An 18,827-nucleotide genomic window follows, 5' to 3' on the forward strand; every position below is an offset into this window, starting at 1 on the left:
GAAACAAGAAGGCAGAGCACGGCCTGCTGGACCTCCGTGTGGAAGGCACACGTTGCGTGCCTTCAAGTTTTCATTCCTCCGTGCTTGTCTGTGAATGACCATGAATGCACCACAGGTATTGATTTGGAGGTTAAAATATATTTTAGTGAGCAGGAAAATTTGCAAATATAAAATCTATAAATAACAAGGATCCACTGTATCTCTAAAGTTATAATTTCCTAAAAGTAAATTTAAGGGACATTTAAGCATATCTAATATGCTTAGAGTGGACAGCAAGCAGCAAGACCAGAGGAAAGGAGATAATGTATCATTTCTCTGAATTTGAGAGGCTGAACTATCTAGAGTGTGTTCCCACAGAGTACATATTAAAACAATGCCTGTCATTAGCTTACGGCAGGAGCTGGACAAGGAGGACCTGCGGGAGAAACCAGAACAGCAAGATCTCTATTACTTTTGGCATTTACTTCCCTTTTGTCATCCCTTACCCTCAGCAGATTCTTACTTAACTACTTCAGTTATGTCTAAGCTGTAAACTGAAAAGATTCTTCTCTTAGTTTCATCTCTGGAGAGCCTATACTTCATTTTTTATTAAGGAAAGCAGCAGCTTTCTTCCAGTAATATTTTCAAATTCGCTGGAAGAAAATTATGGCCACACAAACAAAATCTTACCCAATGGCTCTTTCTCAAAGTCGATTTTGATGGTCCCAGCGATCGCATATGCTATTACTAAAGGGGGAGAGGCTAAATAGTTGGCCCGGGTGTTGGGGTGGACTCGACCTTCAAAATTCCTGTTCCCAGATAGTACTCCAACAGCTACAAGGTCTCCCTAGGTAAGGCAAGAGAAAAATCAGGTCACAAAAAGAAGAGATTAACTAGGCTTATCATCTTGGACCATTTACAATAGCTTTCACGTCACAGGGATGTAACTTTAAGCTGCCCTTTCATCTGAACTTCTCCTACAACAGGGGGGCAGGGACACAGTGGTATCCCTGTGAGAGATACTCCGGGTCAAAAGAAGTAGAGACATGTTTGGTGTTTATTGCTCATGAGAAAATACCAGCTAGGTTAGAAGGCAACATCCTAATTATTTCTGCCTGGGGCCCAAGGACAGACAAGGAAAGACCAAAAGTTGACAGCTAATGGAAACCAAAATGACTTCTATGGATTCTATAATTAAGGCAAAGCAAACCTAATAGTTTTTTCAAGGCTACAGAATTTTGGGGACAAAATCAAGCCAAAGCAATTTAGTTTAGACTCATTTGTGTGGAGACTTGTCTGACTTTTTTTTTTTTTTTTGGGGACAGAGTCTCGCTGTGTTGCCCAGGCTAGAGTGAGTGCTGTGGCATCAGCCTAGCTCACAGCAACCTCAAACTCCTGGGCTCAAGCGATCCTACTGCCTCAGCCTCCCCAGTAGCTGGGACTACAGGCATGTGCCACCATGCCCGGCTAATTTTTTCTATATATACATTTTAGTTGACCAGATAATTTCTTTTTATTTTTAGTAGAGACGGGGTCTCACTCTTGCTGAAGCTGGTCTTGAACTCCTGACCTCAAGCGATCCACCCGCCTCGGCCTCCCAGAGTGCTAGGGTTACAGGCGTGAGCCACCACGCCCGGCCGAGACTTGTCTGACTTTGAACTAATTTTCAAATTACCAGCATCAAACAGTTCTAAGGCCCTTTGTAGTCAACACTAGCATGAAGTGGGCACTTACCTGTGTGTCAGGCACTGCACCAAGTATTCTACGTTCCTCCTCATCTTAACTCTCACAACTCTGTACAACAGAGACTATCTCCAATTTACAGTTGTGGAAACAGGCACAAACAGATTGATTAACTTGCTCAAGGTTACGTGGCTAGTAATTTTAGCTCAATTCCAAAGACCATCCTCTTAACCACATCCCCTGCTTCCACAGACCTTCTTGAAATGACCAGCATTTTGGTGACACATTATGTGAGAAGAAATAACAGCCCTGAAGACCTGCGGGCTCCTCTGTAATTACCTGCGTGATGGCGTCTACTACAGGTTCAGGTAAGGGCCCGCTGTTGCCGATGCAGGTCATGCAGCCGTAGCCCACCACGTCAAACCTGGAGGCCACAAGGGAAGCACAAGAACGAGAACAACTTGCAGTGAGGCCTTCTGCTGGCGACAGTTCCTAGGGGTCACCGATCAAAAAGGAACCGCAGCACATGGTGTTTAGTACAGTCTCTTTCTATGACATCTCACTCTCGAGAGCATTCTGACACAGCATAGCTAAGAATACTATTCATGTGTTTTACTTACAGAAAGGAGTCAAACTGCATGATCTAGAATTTTTAAAAGTTGAACTAGGATATGCCACTTAATGTCTCTATTCACTACTATTATTATATAATCCCAAGTACCTTTGAATTTTATGAGGCACATGAATAAAATATAGGTCATCCACATTAGGAATAATATGGAAATTGGAGAGATTCTATTTGGCAATACAGTCACACACCACAGACGTTTTGGTCAACAACAGACCATATATAGACAGTGGTCCCGTTGTAATGGTGCTGAAAAGTTGTCATCAGCTATTAACACTGTAGCTATTATAATTACAATGCATTGCATTACTTACGGGTCTGCGGTGATGCTGTTGTAGACAGACCTACTACGCTGACTTTTCGTCATGATTTTTAAAGTTTACTCCTTTCACTTAAAAAAAAAGTTAACTGTCCAGGCAGGTCCTTCAGAGGGTATTCCAGAAGGAGGCATTGTTATCACAAGAAATGACAGCTCATGGGTGGTACTGCCCCTGAAGGCCTCCCAGTGGGACAAGATGTGGAGGTAGAAGGTAGAAGACACTGATATTGATGATCCTGACCCTGTGCAGGCCGAGGCGGCTGTGTCAGGTGTTTGTGTCTTAGTTTTTAACCAAAAAGTTTAAAAAGTAGAAAAAGAATAAAAAATTTTAAAAATGGAAAAAAGCTTATAGAATAAGGATATAAAGAAAGAAAATATTTTGGTACATCTGTACAATGAGTTCATGTTTTAAGCTAAGTGTTATTATAAATGAGTCAAAAAGTTTTAAAAAATTAACAAGTTTATAAGTAGGAAAGTGAAGTAAGCTGTTAATTTATTAAAGAAAAAATATTTTTTATAAATTTAGTGTAGCCTAAGTGTATAACGTTTATAAGGTCAACGGCAGTGTACAGTAATGGCCTTCACATTCACTCACCGCTCACTCACTGACTCACCTGAGCAACTTTAAGTCCTGCAAGCTCCATTCATGGTAAGTGCCTACACAGGTGTACTGTTTTTTAAAAATCTTTTATACCATATTTTTACTGTATCTTTCTGTGTTTAGATACACAAACACCATTGTGTTACAACTGTCTACAGTATTCAGTTCAGTAACATGCTGTACAGCTCTGTAGCCTAGGAGCAAGAGGCTATAGTGTATAGCCCAGGAGTGCAGTAGGCTGTACCATCTAAGCTTGCATAAGTACATTCTGTGATGTTCCAACAAGGATAAAATCACCTAAGGATGAATTTCTCAGAAGGTATTTGCCTCAAGGAATTAGAATGCTTTCAGCCATCGTAATTAATTATTTTCAGACCAAAAGGCAGACTCGCAGTTGCAGGGTCACTGTTAGCCCATAGCACACCTGGGTGCAACTGAGAAAAGACACCCCCCTCCTCTAGGAGGGTGCAGCACCACATCAGAGCACAAGGCTTGGTGAAGCAGAGCACAGGCCCAACTTTAGCCCCTGCTCTGCCCTTAGAGGGCACCCTTGTATGATGAACAACCAGCACAACTGTACAGGACAAGAGGGCCCTATTTAGAGGAAATGTAAGGGTTTAAGTCTATCTACCATCTGATAAAAGATTATGCAATTAGATACCATCAGATAAGCTCACATCTGTTACAAGGTGACAAGCGAGACACATGAGGAATAAAATGCAACAAGAGCAATGGTGTAAAAGAAAACTCTCCCTCACCCAAGTTGAGACAGATAAGGCATGACTCCACTTTCTCGCAGGTAGTAGGTGACCACACCGCTCCCAGGAGACAGGCTAGTTTTGATATAAGGCTTCACATTCAGGCCAGCATCCACAGCTTTCTTTGCTAACAGTCCTGTGAAATGGCAAACACGGAGACAGTGTGGGTGGCTGCCTCCTGCTCTAGGTGCCAGGGACGCTTCAGGGAAGAACCTGATTTTTCAGTCTGTAATTCCTGCCACAGCCTGACAAAGCCCCCTTCGTGCTGGCACTCATTGCCATTTCTGCTGCCTAATGGAAGCTCACGGGCCCAGAGTAAATCACATGTATGCAGTAAACTCAAAATTAGTCACGGAAATGAAGAAAGAGATGTGTTTACTTTTTTTTTTTTTAAAGAGATAAACCTAAAGCCACTTAGGAGCCACAAAATGAGTTTTCAATTTTTAGAAGTGATCTTTGTAATTATGTTTGTCTGGATGAAAATCGTAATTGGAGGGTCCCTTTCTGAAAGTATATCCATTGAGTCCTGGTTGGTAAGGAATGGTCAGCTGAGAAGTGAAAATGTAGTCTTCAAATATTTCTTGAAGTGGAGGATCAAGAGCTCCTGGGCTACTGGATTTTGGCAGAGACAGAGGCTGTTACTGGAACACTAGGTGCTCTGTCTCAGGAAGTATCACAGAAGTATGAAAAAAAATAAGGAGTGGGGGTGGGAGCATAAAGGGACAAAAAACTACAGACAAGCTAGTGACTTGTCTTAAGAAGACTGGCTTGCTCTGGACAAGGAAAGCTTAGGTGGCAATGATGGACTCAGACAAAGGTTTTCCTCAGGCTAGTGTCTGCTTCATAAAAAAGGAACTGCTGACACTGTCTATGGACACGAGAGATACTCTCGGGGATGGCTAAAAGCTTGGACTGCAAAGGCCTTATGTTAGTGAAAGCACGCATGTAAATATTAACTGCTTATCTGGAATTGCTTAACAGGTCAGGTGCACCAGTGCCCTATGCCCTAATTCAGACGCACTTGCCAACATATCTAACGCAGAACTGGTCAGGTGTTTGACAGAAAACAAAGTCTGTGACATGACAACAGGGTTTTTTTTCCTTCCAAAGTCTGACACAAGATTCTAGGCTTTACCAGAAATTCAGCTTCCTTTGCCACCTTCTACATGTTTTCTGTGTTAATTCGCAAGAGAAAAACTATTATGCATTGTGTATTCTCCTTTAAATACTTTGCTTTGGATGCTATTTATTGTGTAGGTATTTCTGGGCCAATAAATCTCCGTATCTGGAAAAGGCAAGATTCAGGGAACTACATGCAGAACTCAGCTAAGACCCTGGGCCATGTCTTGGGAGATTTCCACCTACACATCCACATGACTACGGGGATGGAGTCAAATGCACTCACCTGCTCCCAGCATCACAGACGGATTACTGGTATTTGTGCAGCTAGTAATGGCAGCGATGACCACAGAACCATGAGTAAGTGTGAACTCACTATTATCATACATAAATGTCCTATGATCATTATGGTGGTCTGGAGCAACTTGGAAGCCTTTAAATCCTTGCTATAAGAAGAAAAAAATATATATATTATATAGGAAGAAAAATGCATATGAGATATATACATCTTGATATAGAAAAAATATATATGCTCAAAAGTTCTCACGTTGGAAGAAGGAATACTTTGGTAACAATAATTTTAAAGGCCGATTCTTAACAAAACAAATATTTCTGCTAGCAAACTCTGAAACGCTACAGAAAAATTAAACTTCTCTTTACTCTTTCTAAATCTTTACAAAAGGCAGTCATGATTTCTGAATTTACTATTGAAATTAGTAATAATTACCTCCTTCCCACCTCAAAGATGGAAATACTAAAACTACAAATTTATTTCAAAGCTAGTCTAAATAAAACTCAATGACATTATTATAGAGTTTAATGGATACAGACTGACTGAAGCTACTGATTTTAGCCTTATGGAAGTTTAGGAAAAGGCACCATTTTGACCAGAGTCAACGAATCATGATCAGTAATGCAAATAAAGTACAGCTAAACACTTGGTATAATGCTGGTGTTCCCCAGATAAAACCTATCACACATCTTCATCCCTCATTCAAGAAACGTTCAGTGAAAACTACTGTGTACAAGACATTATGCTAGGTACTTTGTGGGATACCAAGGTGATTCAGACACAAATCCCATTCTCAAGCATACAGCCCAGTAAGAGAAACCATACATGCAGATAAAGTACTGACTATGTGAGTTAAAGAATACAGAACGCCATCAAAGGGCTTCAGACCCAGTGCCAGGAAGTTTCAAATGAGGGAAAGATGACTTTCTGCTATGAGAGTCTGGGGCCACGCTGCAGAGGAGCTGGTATCTGAACCGGGCTTTATGGAGCTCACAGAATAGGACACGAGGAGATAAGGAAGAGACAGGCAGGCAGGGAGTGTCCTGAACGAAGACATGATGGCCAGGAAAGCCTAGGTAAGTAGAGTAAACAATGTGGCGGGAGCCATGTGACAATCAGGAGATATGCTGAAAAAGGAGGGCTGAATTGTGTTTACAGGGAATGTGCTCTAAGGAAGCTGAGTGGCCTGTAGCTGACAGGGGTGTCATTAAGGGCTTCTGAGTGGAGAAGAAACGCCCTTGGCACCAGGCTGCAGAAAAGAGTCATCATCAAGTGGGGTGAAACCAGGCGGGGTGGGGGTGGGAGGATTTCAACCTCCTCTACCAGGCCCCTACCTTGGCTCCAAGGCAGCTCTCAAAGTCCTTTTTCATGTCAGACACAGCAACCTTGTCCTGAGGCCTTTTGGGTCCACTGCAGCAAGGCACAACTGTTTTTAAATCTAATTCCACAGTCTGTTCATCCAAAAGAAAAGGAATTATAGAATTTACATTATACCCATAAAGAGGAATCACAAGGCATGCCAGAGAACTTAAAACATCACAACAATAAAAATAAGCAAAAATAACAAAACAACCACATTCAAAAACAAAAAAGCTACTGTTTAACACTTCAGTGGTTAATTTCCCAAGATCAAGATGAGCACTTATGTAGCATGACACAGGCAGGAAGCCTTGCTGCCCCTCAGAAGGTCAGGGTGGGCACTGCAGGTGCTGCCCAGCGTCTTCCACTAGCCCACCCTTAGAAAGCAGCTCGTGGATGCTTCTTATCACTGAAGGTGGGTTGAGATGGGTTTTCTACTGAAATGATACATAAACCATTATACTTCTAGGGTGATTGGGGAGAGATGCAGCCATTCAGTCATCAATGCCAGGAAATGGGCCTTAGTTGAATTGAAGATTTCCTTCCCTCAATGTAATCTGGAACAAAACAAGAGTCCCAAGTCCAGTTTACCCTCCAATCTTGGCTGTCTAGAGAAATGTGGATTCAGTTTGCATTCTAGAAAATAAAGGTAAATCATTGGATAAATAGAACTAACTGATTTATTTGCACCTTCCCTTCTTTCTAGGTCTATAATAATGATGGGCTTAGCCTTTAAATATTAATAGCTGTTGCTCCTCCAGTAAAGTCTTTCCACGGTCTTTGACAGGAGGGGTGTCAAAAGAGGAGAGCACACTCAACTCACAATGATTAGGCCAATAGGAATGTAAGAAGTTATATTATTCTGATATGTTTACAATTTCCTTATCCTTTTGATTTTTCAGACTTTTAACATTCTGTTCTCCTGCAAACTTGGCAGTGACTAATTTCCTTCAAGTATACACACCACCCCTCCACCCCCGAAAAAACACATGCAACTAAAACCACAGACTTGAGGAGGAGGAAATAGGTGCTCCGTGGAAGGCGCTCTCATACCTGGGCGAAGTCTGGGTCTTGAGAAGAGTCATTGAAATCTCGAAACATTCCCACAGCCTGAAGATATTTTTTAATGTGCTTTACTGTTTTTTCATCACGACCTAAATGGCAGGTTATGGAGTAACATGTAACATATGTTAATATTTCCTGGTTGAAGACTATAAACTCATACTTCCATCAGCAATTACACAAGTATGTAATATATGTTTCACTCACACACACCAACAGCTGTTGATATTTCAGCTTCCAGGCTAACAGTTCAACTCTCTAGCTGATGCTGCTTTTTATTAGGGGCCATTAACTGATGTGTTATTCCTAACAAAGTGACTATTTTCTGAAAAAGATTCTGGTTCTACCTACAGGTACTCCTCCTCTTCTTGCTTTTTAGGTTTGTTTTGTTTTTTATTTGAGACAGGGTCTCGCTCTGTTGTCTGGGCTAGAGTGCAGTGGTGTCTTTACTGCAACCTCAAACTCCTGGGCCCAAGTGATCCCCTTGCTTCAGCCTCCCAAACTGCCAGGTGTGAGCCACTGTGCCCAGCCTCCCCCTCTTTTTGGTTACAGCCCTTAATTAGGAGAATCCTAAGCCTGAGCTAATTGTCAAAGCACACCTATGCATCTACCTTCAACTGGCCATAAAGACTTTCAGCATTCCACATTATTTTTAAAATAATAACCCACCTCACCTCCACCCCAAGCTATAAGCACTTTCTGTGTGCCTCTTGCACTGTGTGCTAAACATTCTAAATGCGTTATCTCAATCTCTAATCCTTTATCATGACCCTATGAGACAAGTACAATTATTATGCTCATTTATAGATGAGGAAATGGTGGCTCAAGAAGATTAAGTAAGTTTTCCATGGAACATAGCCAGTATAAATGGCAGAACCAGGATCTGAACTTGAGTTTGACTCCAAAGCTCAAAGTCTTAACTCGCAATGTTGTATCACCAGGAATATGACTCTGAGCCCTCTGCCATTTAATTCTTATCAAGACCCTGGTGTAGGAGATAATACTCACAAAGTACATCCAATGGACATGCAATCCACCCATTTCTCTGACAGTCACAAGAGACTGAAAGCTTGATTCTTGGACCCACCATACATCAGAATTTTTGTCTTTTCTAACTGAATTGTAAAAATCGTCAGCTTTCAGCACGGACTTCATAAAACAACAGCTGTCCAAGCTTCATTAACGTACTTATCATGACCTATTGTTGAGCCAATTGTTTACCATACACATTCCATGCCATGCTCCTCACAAGGACGAATGGGAGAAATTTCTCTTAGGGTTTGTATGAGAAAGGATCGGACGCTTCTGAAGCAATATATTTGTTTCAATTTAATAGAGTTTACAAATCTGGCACTGGATCAGCAGGAAGCCTAGTGATCACCTCCTGCACCACAGAAACTCATCTTCCCTCTGGATACACCCTGCAGCTTTTCTCCCCTTACCAGCACACACCCCGTCCCTCTGGAGCTGAGTTCCTCAACTGTTTATTCTATTCTTTTAGTTCTACATCTTTTTCATTTCAAATCCTTTGGGGAACAAGGACGTATTAATCAATTCCAATATACTTGTATTTAATAAAAACTTTTTCTAATAAAAACATTTTTAAAAATAAACTTTTCTGTCACAGTCTTTACTATTTCTAGAGGAATTTCCTCAGGCTATGGGAGAAGACCTGGATTTATTTAGAGTCTGTAAGATTCTCACAAAACCCTTCCCATGGCTTGTCCCTTCTCTTAGACACCTGTTCAAATTTCACCTCCAAGGGTCCTTTGCTGACCTTCCTCTTATATAAAAAGCACTCCCAGGGTACTTCAACCCCCTCCCTGCTTACTTTTTCACTACCACACTTACACGGCTGTTTACTTGTTCACTGTCTTTCTCCCTCACTGGAACGTAAGCTCTATGAGGGCAGGGACTTTATCTCATTCACTGCTGTGTCTTTGGGAACTAGACCAGATATTGATAATTTGTTAAATGGATGACTGAATGAAAACTTACTATTTTTATAATAAACTTGAGACAATAAAAAAAAGCTTTCTCAAAGTTAAAAGTCAAATTTCTAAACAAATACATACAGAGTTAAAGAGATCTAAATGCCTTGATATACTGTCTCTCATTTCACCTTTTGGACAGGCCCGAGAGGGCGCTGCAGAGTGCCATCCTGCTTGGAGCCAGGCAGCTGCAGGTGTGGATTCTGGCTCTGCTGTGTCTCAGTCTTGGGTGATATAACATTTCTCTTATCCTCAGTTTTCTCTTATTAGTTAATTAGCTAATCAATCAATCTATCCTATAGATCTGTGAAGAGGATGACAACAAATGCATATACATGTGCCCGGTACACAGCAGGGTACCCCATAGGTAGTAGGTACCATTACTAAGATCACTTGTTTAATATCAAAAAACTAGCAGTAGAAGGGCACTATAAATATCCAGGCTTCTGGAGTGCCTGAACTCTTTCTACTGGCCACACCATCTCTGTCTCATACCTCCTTAAATCCCAACAATCCATTTTGGCTCCATAGGGAGAAAAACATTGTGTAACTCTAACCCACTGCATTCTGTTGGGCAGAGGCAGAAGGCAGTGCTCCGATTCTCAGTGTTTATGAAACTTTCACCAACAGCCCTCTGCTTTAATGGTCCTTTACTTACCTGTCTGCTCCAGATACTTGATACTAACTTCATCAACTGGGAAAAAGGCAGCAGTTGCTCCGTACTCTGGACACATGTTAGCAATTGTAGCTCGGTCAGCAATAGATAACTGGGCAACTCCTGGCCCAAAGAACTCAACAAATTTGCCCACTACTCCAACCTGGCGGAGGTGCTGAGTAGCAGAAACAACAGAAAAGCTTGAGATTTGACAGCCCATGTTTAAAATGCAGAATACTATCTTGCAATTCTTATAAGACAGTCTTGTGAATAAACACAAACAATAAATTAGCCCAACATATTTTTGATTGCTTTAAAAAATAAAATTTAAAAACCAATGCCAACTAAATGCAACATGGTATCCTGGAACAGAAAAGAGACATTACTGAAAGAAACTGGTGAAGTCTGTAGTTTAGTTAAGAGTGCCATACCAATGTTAACTTCTTAGTTTTGATAAATGTGCCACGGTATGTAAGATGCTAACATTATGGGAAGCTGGGAGAAAGATAACCAAAATTGTCTATACTACCTTTATACCAACTCTCCTATAAATTTAAGATTATTTCAAGGTTATTATTTTAAAAAGAAAGAAAAAGCACATGAGAAATACAAATAACATTAAGAAAAGTTTTCAAAATGAGTAATACTCTGTCTCTTTCTAATGGGATCACTGGAAGTGCCTGTAAGTGCTAAATATTAAACTCTTTCAATCTAAATAAATAACTTGCACTGAGTAAGAAAATGACTTGTTTTCATAGGCGAAATGAATAAAATTCATGCTACAGCCACAAGCCAAATGCAACCAAAAGGTCCCCATGTCTGACTTGCCAGATCTTTTCCACACAAGCCACCAGCCAGGAGTGAGGCCCCAGTGACTAACTCAGCCCTGCATGAAGCCAGTCTCATGGGCTGTGGACAACCACATGGGCAGGCTCTTTGGGTCATAGGGAATTCTGCCAAATTTTGTGAGCAAGTCCAGTATCATTCCACATCTAAAAAAAGAGTGCGCGGACATCTGTGATAAGCTGTGTTTAAATAAATTCACTTCCAAATTCTACAAAGAGGCCGGGCGCGGTGGCTCACGCCTGTAATCCTAGCCCTCTGGGAGGCCGAGGCAGGTGGATCGCTCAAGGTCAGGAGTTCGAGACCAGCCTGAGCGAGACCCCGTCTCTACTAAAAATAGAAAGAAATTATCTGGACAACTAAAATATATATAGAAAAAATTAGCCAGGCATGGTGGCGCATGCCTGTAGTCCCAGCTACTTGGGAGGCTGAGGCAGTAGGATCGCTTAAGCCCAGGAGTTTGAGGTTGCTGTGAGCTAGGCTGACGCCACGGCACTCACTCTAGCCTGGGCAACAAAGTGACACTCTGTCTCAAAAAAAAAAAAAAAAAAAAACAAATTCTACAAAGATTAAATCAAAGAGAAACTTATTTTGGCCTTTAACAATATAGTGTCCACTCAAAAGACCCTAAGCTTCCAAATTATAAAACCAAAAAAAAAAAATTGTTTGTGGTAATAAAAAAACCATCGCTTTTCTAACAGTCTCTCAAAATGAAAAGGCGTTTTTGCAAAACAAGTAAATCACAAAAAAAAGATAATTTTCTAGCTAAAGAAAAAACCTATTATTTTACAGCCTGGAGAAACATCTGTTACAATAATGTAACTTATAATACAGAGTAGAGAATAAAAAAAGTCAAGCACTATTCATGGAACTAATTTGCTACTTACATATAAAGAGGAACTATGGAGAAACATCTGTTACAATAATGTAACTTATAATACAGAGAATAAAAAAGGTCAAGCACTATTCATGGAACTAATTTGCTACTTACATATAAAGAGGAACTATGTAGAAAAAAAAGTATAAACATATGCATGGGAATGCTTCTCTCAACCTCAGAATAATGATAGTTTTAGGAATGGTAAGTGTAGCTTTAGTCAAAAACATTACATCATATTTCTTTAAAAATATATAGAGAGCACTCTGAAGCAAATATGGCAAAATGTCATCTGTTAAATCCAGGTGGTGGGTGTATGAAAGCCATTTTAATTTCTGTGTATTTGCACTATTTCATAATTTTTTTTTTTTTTTTGAGACAGAGTCTCGCTCTGTTGCCCGGGCTAGAGTGAGTGCCGTGGCATCAGCCTAGCTCACAGCAACCTCAAACTCCTGGGCTGAAGCGATCCTACTGCCTCAGCCTCCTGAGTAGCTGGGACTACAGGCATGCGCCATCATGCCCGGCTAATTTTTTCTATATATATTTTTAGCTGTCCATATAATTTCTTTCTATTTTTAGTAGAGATGGGGTCTCGCTCTTGCTCAGGCTGGTCTCGAACTCCTGAGCTCAAACAATCCACCCGCCTCGGCCTCCCAGAGTGCTAGGATTACAGGCGTGAGCCACCGCGCCCGGCCTACACTATTTCGTAATTTTAAAAAAATTTTAAGCAAAAGATCTCTGCAGCAACAGAAGAGTAAAATGGACACAATTATCCAAACATAACCACAGAATACTCCCCTTATCTCATCTCCTTTCAAAATCATCAATGTAGTTAGTTTCCCCGCATTTCTAGAGCACACGGAAACCAAGAGAGACTCCATTACATATTTCCTCCCCATTTGTCAGAGTGGCTTTCCGAGACCACAGAAGAGGCAGCACGTCGTTACCTTGGTTATGGTGAGCACGATGTCAGTGGACGTTACCAGAGGGTGGGGCTTCCCCATCAGCATGTAGCCAACCACCTGGGGAAGCACCATGCTGATTGGCTGACCCAGCATGACAGCTTCTGCTTCGATACCACCCACACCTGCAATGAATGCATGACCAGAGTAATGCTTTCGTTATTCCTCCCTGTGTCTCTCAGATACAAATTCAGTGTCATTTAATAGCTATAATGTTTAACTGGTACAGAGTTGAGCTATGTATCTAGAAAGAGCAGTTATTTTTTTCTCTATTTCCCTCTACAAAATATTTAACAAGTGTTTCTCAAAGTGTGGCCCCCCAAATACTTGTGTCAAAATCCCCTCGGTGCCACACCCAAAGGAGTGCAGGCTTCGGGCATCTCCATTTGTAACAAACACCCCAGGTGATTTTCATTTATGCTAAATGTCCCTAATCCCTTGTTCCAGTTCATTCTTCCAAATGTAACTATTGAGTGCCTAAGTATAAAGTGCTTTTCTGGGCACTGGAAAAGCAGCAGTGAATAAAACAGACAAAAGTACCTCTCCAATACTTGGGGTCATGCAAAGTCATGCTACTGTGATGTAATGGCATCAAATATGCCCAAGAACAGCATATATGAAATAGAAACCTAGAAGAACACTCACCCCAACCAAGAACGCCCAAACCATCAATCATGGTAGTGTGCGAATCCGTGCCCACGAGGCTGTCTGGATAGTAATATCCATCCTGATCAAATACCACTCTTGCTAAATATTCCAGATTCACCTGGTGGATGATTCCTGAGCCAGGGGGAATAATCCGCATGTTGTGAAAAGCCTGGGAACCCCACTAGGATTGACAAATGGAAAGAACACTATTAACACGTGAGGTACCTTTACTCAGCCCATCTCCTTGGCACCTCTCCCTTGAGCCCCACATACACAGAAAACCAAACAATGGAATCAAACTCTGCCCATACCTTTAAAAATTCAAATCTTTCTCTATTTCTTTCAAATTCCAGGTCTTGGTTCTTCTGTAAACTGTCTGCCCTGTCAGAGAGAAAAACTAAATGTACAAATTTTGAGGCTTAAAATGTTATTGGTTGGCCAGGTGCAGTGGCTCACACCTGTAATCCTAGCATTCAGGGAGGCCGAGGCTGGAGGATCAATGGAGGTCAGGAGTTAGAGACCAGCTTGGGCAAGAGTGAGACCCTGTCTCTACTAATAACAGAAAAAATAATTAGCTGGGTGACTGAAAATAGAAAAAAATAGCTGGGCCTGTAGTCCCAGCTACTCAGGAGGATCGCTTGAGCCCAGGCATTTGAGGTTGCTGTGAGCTAAGCTGACGCCACAGCACTCTAGCCCAGCAACAGAGCGAGACTCTGTCTCAAAAAAAAAAAAAAAAAAAAGTTACTGGTCAAACTTATTGGTGATGAATAAACAAAGTGGTATTATGAATTTCATTCATGACTATTACAAGGTAGAAAAAGGGAGGTCACTAGTGAAAGTAAAAAGAATTACAGTTTGGAGTTCAAGTTAAAACTAATCTAATCATAAAGTCTGACTCTCAGAAACAGACTCAAGACATTTATATGACAATAGCAGCTGAGATGTTTAAGGACCCCTTGTTTCTGTACCCCTTTCTCATCCATGACCTCATCATAACACCTCTCTGAGCTGAGCTGTGTTTGGGCTGGCATTTTCACCTGTTTATGTCCAGAGAAGGGAAACCAGCAATGCCGGTAGGCTTAGTCATTTATAGAATCACAACCTCCTGTCAGACAGGGGCTTATGAGGAGGATGGTGCCACCTAAGAATGTCTGTAAACCACAGATTATATGCTGAGATTTACTCAGGTCAGTCAGTCCATCAGGACAATGTGGGGAACCAAGAAGATTTTACAAGATTTTTATATAAATTGCATTGTTTTGAGTCAAGGAAGAATAAGCCATAGGGACAAGTTTGCAGGTTCGGCACACAGAAGGTGCTCATAAATTGCATATCATAGGACTGAGTGAACACAGGAAAGGAGAGCAAAATTAACAGCTAAGATCAAACTCCGACTGCATTCATTAATGATAGTTAACACTTACTGATATTCCTAGGTACCAGCCACTACTCTTAATGCTTTACATTAATTTTCTCATTTAGTCTTTGTAATAACTCTTTGAGTTAGGTACAACTAATAGCCACATTTTTCAAATGAGGAAACAGACACAGAGAGAAGATTTAAAAACTTGCTTAGTACCACACAAGCTAGTGAATGGGAGAACTGAAAATGGAACCCAGGTAGTCTGACTCCAGAGTTCTCTTAATCCTTATGCCACACTCCCTCCCTGGAGCGGTAGTCTGGTAGTCACAGACGGTGGCAGGTGGCAGTGACAGTGGCATTGCTGATAACAACCACTAGCACAACAGCAGCAGCAGCAGGAGCTAAAGGGCAAGATTAGGCTATAGGCCCTTAGTGCTTTACACACGTGGACTCAGTCAACGGTCACAACACCTCCTCCTGTAGACAGGACTGTCATCCTCGATGCATAGCAGCAGCAGCTGAGGCACAGAAAGGTTAGAGAATTTGTCCAAAGTCAGATGACTGGTAAATCTTAGAGCTGTTACCTGAACCTGGGTCTGACTGGCGCTGAGGTCTCTACCTTAACCACGATCCTCCTCACCCACTCCCGCCCTCCCTTCACTTATTAATCTACGAGAGCCTATCCTGTGCGACGTGCTGGGAGTACCATGGGGCAGACGCTGCGCGTTCACTGCCCACCTGGAGCTCAGAGCCTGGCGAGAGACACGGAGAAGCACCCAGGCAATCATAAACGGGTGTGATCATCAATGCCTGCCATGGGAGCACTGAGAAAGGGCCATCAACTCAGACCAGGGCGTCCAGAATGCCTTCCAGAGGGAAACGACATCGGTGTAGTCTGCAGGACGACAGGGAGTTGGCCAGAGAGTGACGGGCAGGCATTCCCTGGGAAGAAAAGGACTGGAAGCCCGTAGTATTTACCTCACAACAGACATATTCAGTTACCAGTGATCTTTTTTCTCTTTTTCTCTTGATGTGAACGTTCTCCAAGACAAGCATCAGTGTTTTTAATGGGATTGATTCCTGAGACCTTACAGCAGGGGGTTGGTTACAAACTATAGTCCATGGACCAAATTCAGCCCAATGCCCACACAGGGTTGGCCCTCAAGGGAAGAATGATTTTCACATTTTTAAAGGCTGGGGTAAAAAAAGAATATGTGACAGAGATAGTACGTGCCCAGCAAAGCCTAAAATATTTACTATTGGCCCTTTACAGAAAAAGTCTGCTGATCCCTGCCTGAGAGAACAAATGTCCGTGAATGTGCATACATGGTAGAGAAAAGCAAAAGAAAGATATAGGGAAAGGAGAGACCCTGCCACAGCAGAACAAGGCAGGTCACCGGAGCAGACACCTGCCTCAGCAGACCTTCGGGACCCTCTGGACGAGCTGCAGCTCTTCCTCAAGGCACTGTCTCCACCTTTCCACCTTCATCTCAATATACGCTGGGGGCTCCATCCCTCCGGACAGCCCCCTTCTCTTTGAGTCCAGATCTACGTTTCGCATATATCCTGGGCATCTGTGTCAGAAATACCTCAGGCACCACAAACTGAACAGGCCCAACTCTACGGTGTGGCCTGCCTTCCCCATATCTGTTCCTCTTCCTTGTCTGTCCATATCTCATCTAATGACCTCCTCTCCCACCACTCAGCCCTACAGCTATCAAAGTCTTTATTCCAGAAACAGCCTCCTAGTAACAGCCCTTTCAGTCGTTCAACCTACCTTTTGTGCTGTCACCTGAATCAGTTTTATAAAATACAGATCATCATGCACCAGCTTGAATCTGCCAATCATTCCCCATTTTCTAATAAAGTACAAATTCCTTGTAGTAAAAACCCAAGTCCTTCAATCTGACCTCAACTTTCCTTTTTAAACCTTCTCCTACCCTCCTGTCCAAACCCTCAGCTTCAGCCACACCATGGCCCTGTCTTCCCCGAACCCCACTTTCCTCGTGCCTTTGCACACTCTGTTCTCTATGACTAGAGCACCTTTTCCGGCTCTTCTCTCCTTGGTAAACATGTGGCAGGATCCAGATCACGTGATGCTCCTCGGAGCGCCTCCAACCCCTCAGGTCAGGACAATTCGCCCCCTTTTCTAGGTGCCTACACTTACCAGCTGCATGGAAGTTGTGTGTTCACTAATCTTTCCCTTCTTCTCAAATAACCTGTTTCTTGAGTAAATACTGTCACGTAATGGGTCTGTTATATGGATTTAATTAAAAAAAAAAAAAGGCAGTTATCTCCGACCATGATTCCTACCAAACACAGGTGAGAATCTTAACCACATGTGGCCCCTGCTCTGGCGCCCCCCCACCTCTTCTGCCATCCTTTGAGCACTTGTGGGCTTCTGGTCATTGTCCCTGGTCCTCTTCCCTCCAGCACCAGAGGACATCAGAGCTTCTCACAGCAGAAGCAGGACTGGACAGGGAATGTTTACCCCAGAAAATGCTGGGGACATCAGTTTGACAGAAGCAACATATTCACAGAAGCAGAAGCTAGAAATGCTTGGGCTGTTTCATGATATAGTAATTCCAGGCAAAAACTTATTTACTCAGGAAAATAAAACATCTATTACACTAAGCTTGGTTCAGTTAGCCTAGTTCTAGTTATTGGAATGAATAAATAGATTTAGAATCCAGATTTTTCTACCACTCAAAACTTTCCTAAATTAGCCTGATCTAGTAGGCTTTTGATAAGGTCTCTGAATGTAAATGCCTCACAGGCTAAAGAGACAATTTCTCCTTAGTTACTTAATTTGAATTCAGATTTGGATATAGTTCAAGTTTTGAGAGTTACATTTAATGAAGCTCCAGAAATTCACAACTTACAGAGGAATTAGTTTTTACACTCATTACATCTGGTCAGAAATTGTTATGAAATTCTTGTTGGGAGAAAAAAGTTATTTCTGAGATAACTTTGTAAAACATTACAATAATAATGTGTTAATTGGATCCTTAATTCCTAAAGATGGTATGAGAGACCAATTAGTATTATTTAAACCAGGCAAAGAGTTTAGAAATATTTCACTGAGAAATTTACTGCTCTACCACTGCCCCTTATCCAGTTTTTCTAGCTCATTCCTGGAAATAGAGCTGGAAAGAAGCCCACAGCATACAGTTCCACAAGGGTTGAGACACACCACATTTAGTGACTTACAAAAATGAGGAAAGAGACCCACAGGTCAAATTGCAAAACGACAACTCAAGAAACAAAAACATCACCATTGAAAACACTTCTAACAGATATGTCCTCTGATTTTATATATTTATATATATGCTAGATTTGGATATCAATCTGGGTCAAAGTTCACCGAGGATTCTGTTGTTTTCATAATAATGTTTTCAATACTACAGTGTAAATGAAAAAGGTCTAAAAAAAGTTGAAACCAGAGTTGATGAAAGTCAAGATCTAAAGGGAAAAAAAAAAGAAAATTACAGTGAACTTGGTGATGATCCAGATGCATTAATAGCCATGAGCTCTTTGAATTTTCAGTCAATAGACTTTAGACATGAAAACAATTACAATTCTGTCTCCATCAGTACCTTCCCCTTTCAGGTCAACAAAATGAAGGTAAACTGATCAACATCAATGAAAGTCTCCAATAAAAATGAAGTTGGACATGATTTTTGAGGCT

At 41.6% G+C, this 18,827-nt stretch overlaps 1 protein-coding gene across 1 annotated transcript in view; it reads right to left on the reverse strand.

Annotated features, from left to right (window-relative positions):
* The window catches only part of ACO1 (aconitase 1), a 58,214-nt gene that overhangs the window by 10,882 nt on the left and 28,505 nt on the right, over positions 1–18,827 (reverse strand). The window contains exons 6-15 of the mRNA XM_045562996.1: positions 14,088–14,157; positions 13,774–13,957; positions 13,114–13,253; positions 10,450–10,621; positions 7,792–7,892; positions 6,714–6,830; positions 5,374–5,533; positions 3,969–4,104; positions 2,002–2,086; positions 670–826 (exon numbers count right to left, since the gene is read on the reverse strand). Of these exons, the coding sequence (XP_045418952.1) occupies positions 670–826; positions 2,002–2,086; positions 3,969–4,104; positions 5,374–5,533; positions 6,714–6,830; positions 7,792–7,892; positions 10,450–10,621; positions 13,114–13,253; positions 13,774–13,957; positions 14,088–14,157 (1,322 nt within the window). The remainder of the gene's footprint in view (positions 1–669; positions 827–2,001; positions 2,087–3,968; positions 4,105–5,373; positions 5,534–6,713; positions 6,831–7,791; positions 7,893–10,449; positions 10,622–13,113; positions 13,254–13,773; positions 13,958–14,087; positions 14,158–18,827) is intronic.

The sequence above is a fragment of the Lemur catta genome, chromosome 10, assembly GCF_020740605.2.
Source record: "Lemur catta isolate mLemCat1 chromosome 10, mLemCat1.pri, whole genome shotgun sequence".
NCBI classification, from domain to species: domain Eukaryota; kingdom Metazoa; phylum Chordata; class Mammalia; order Primates; family Lemuridae; genus Lemur; species Lemur catta.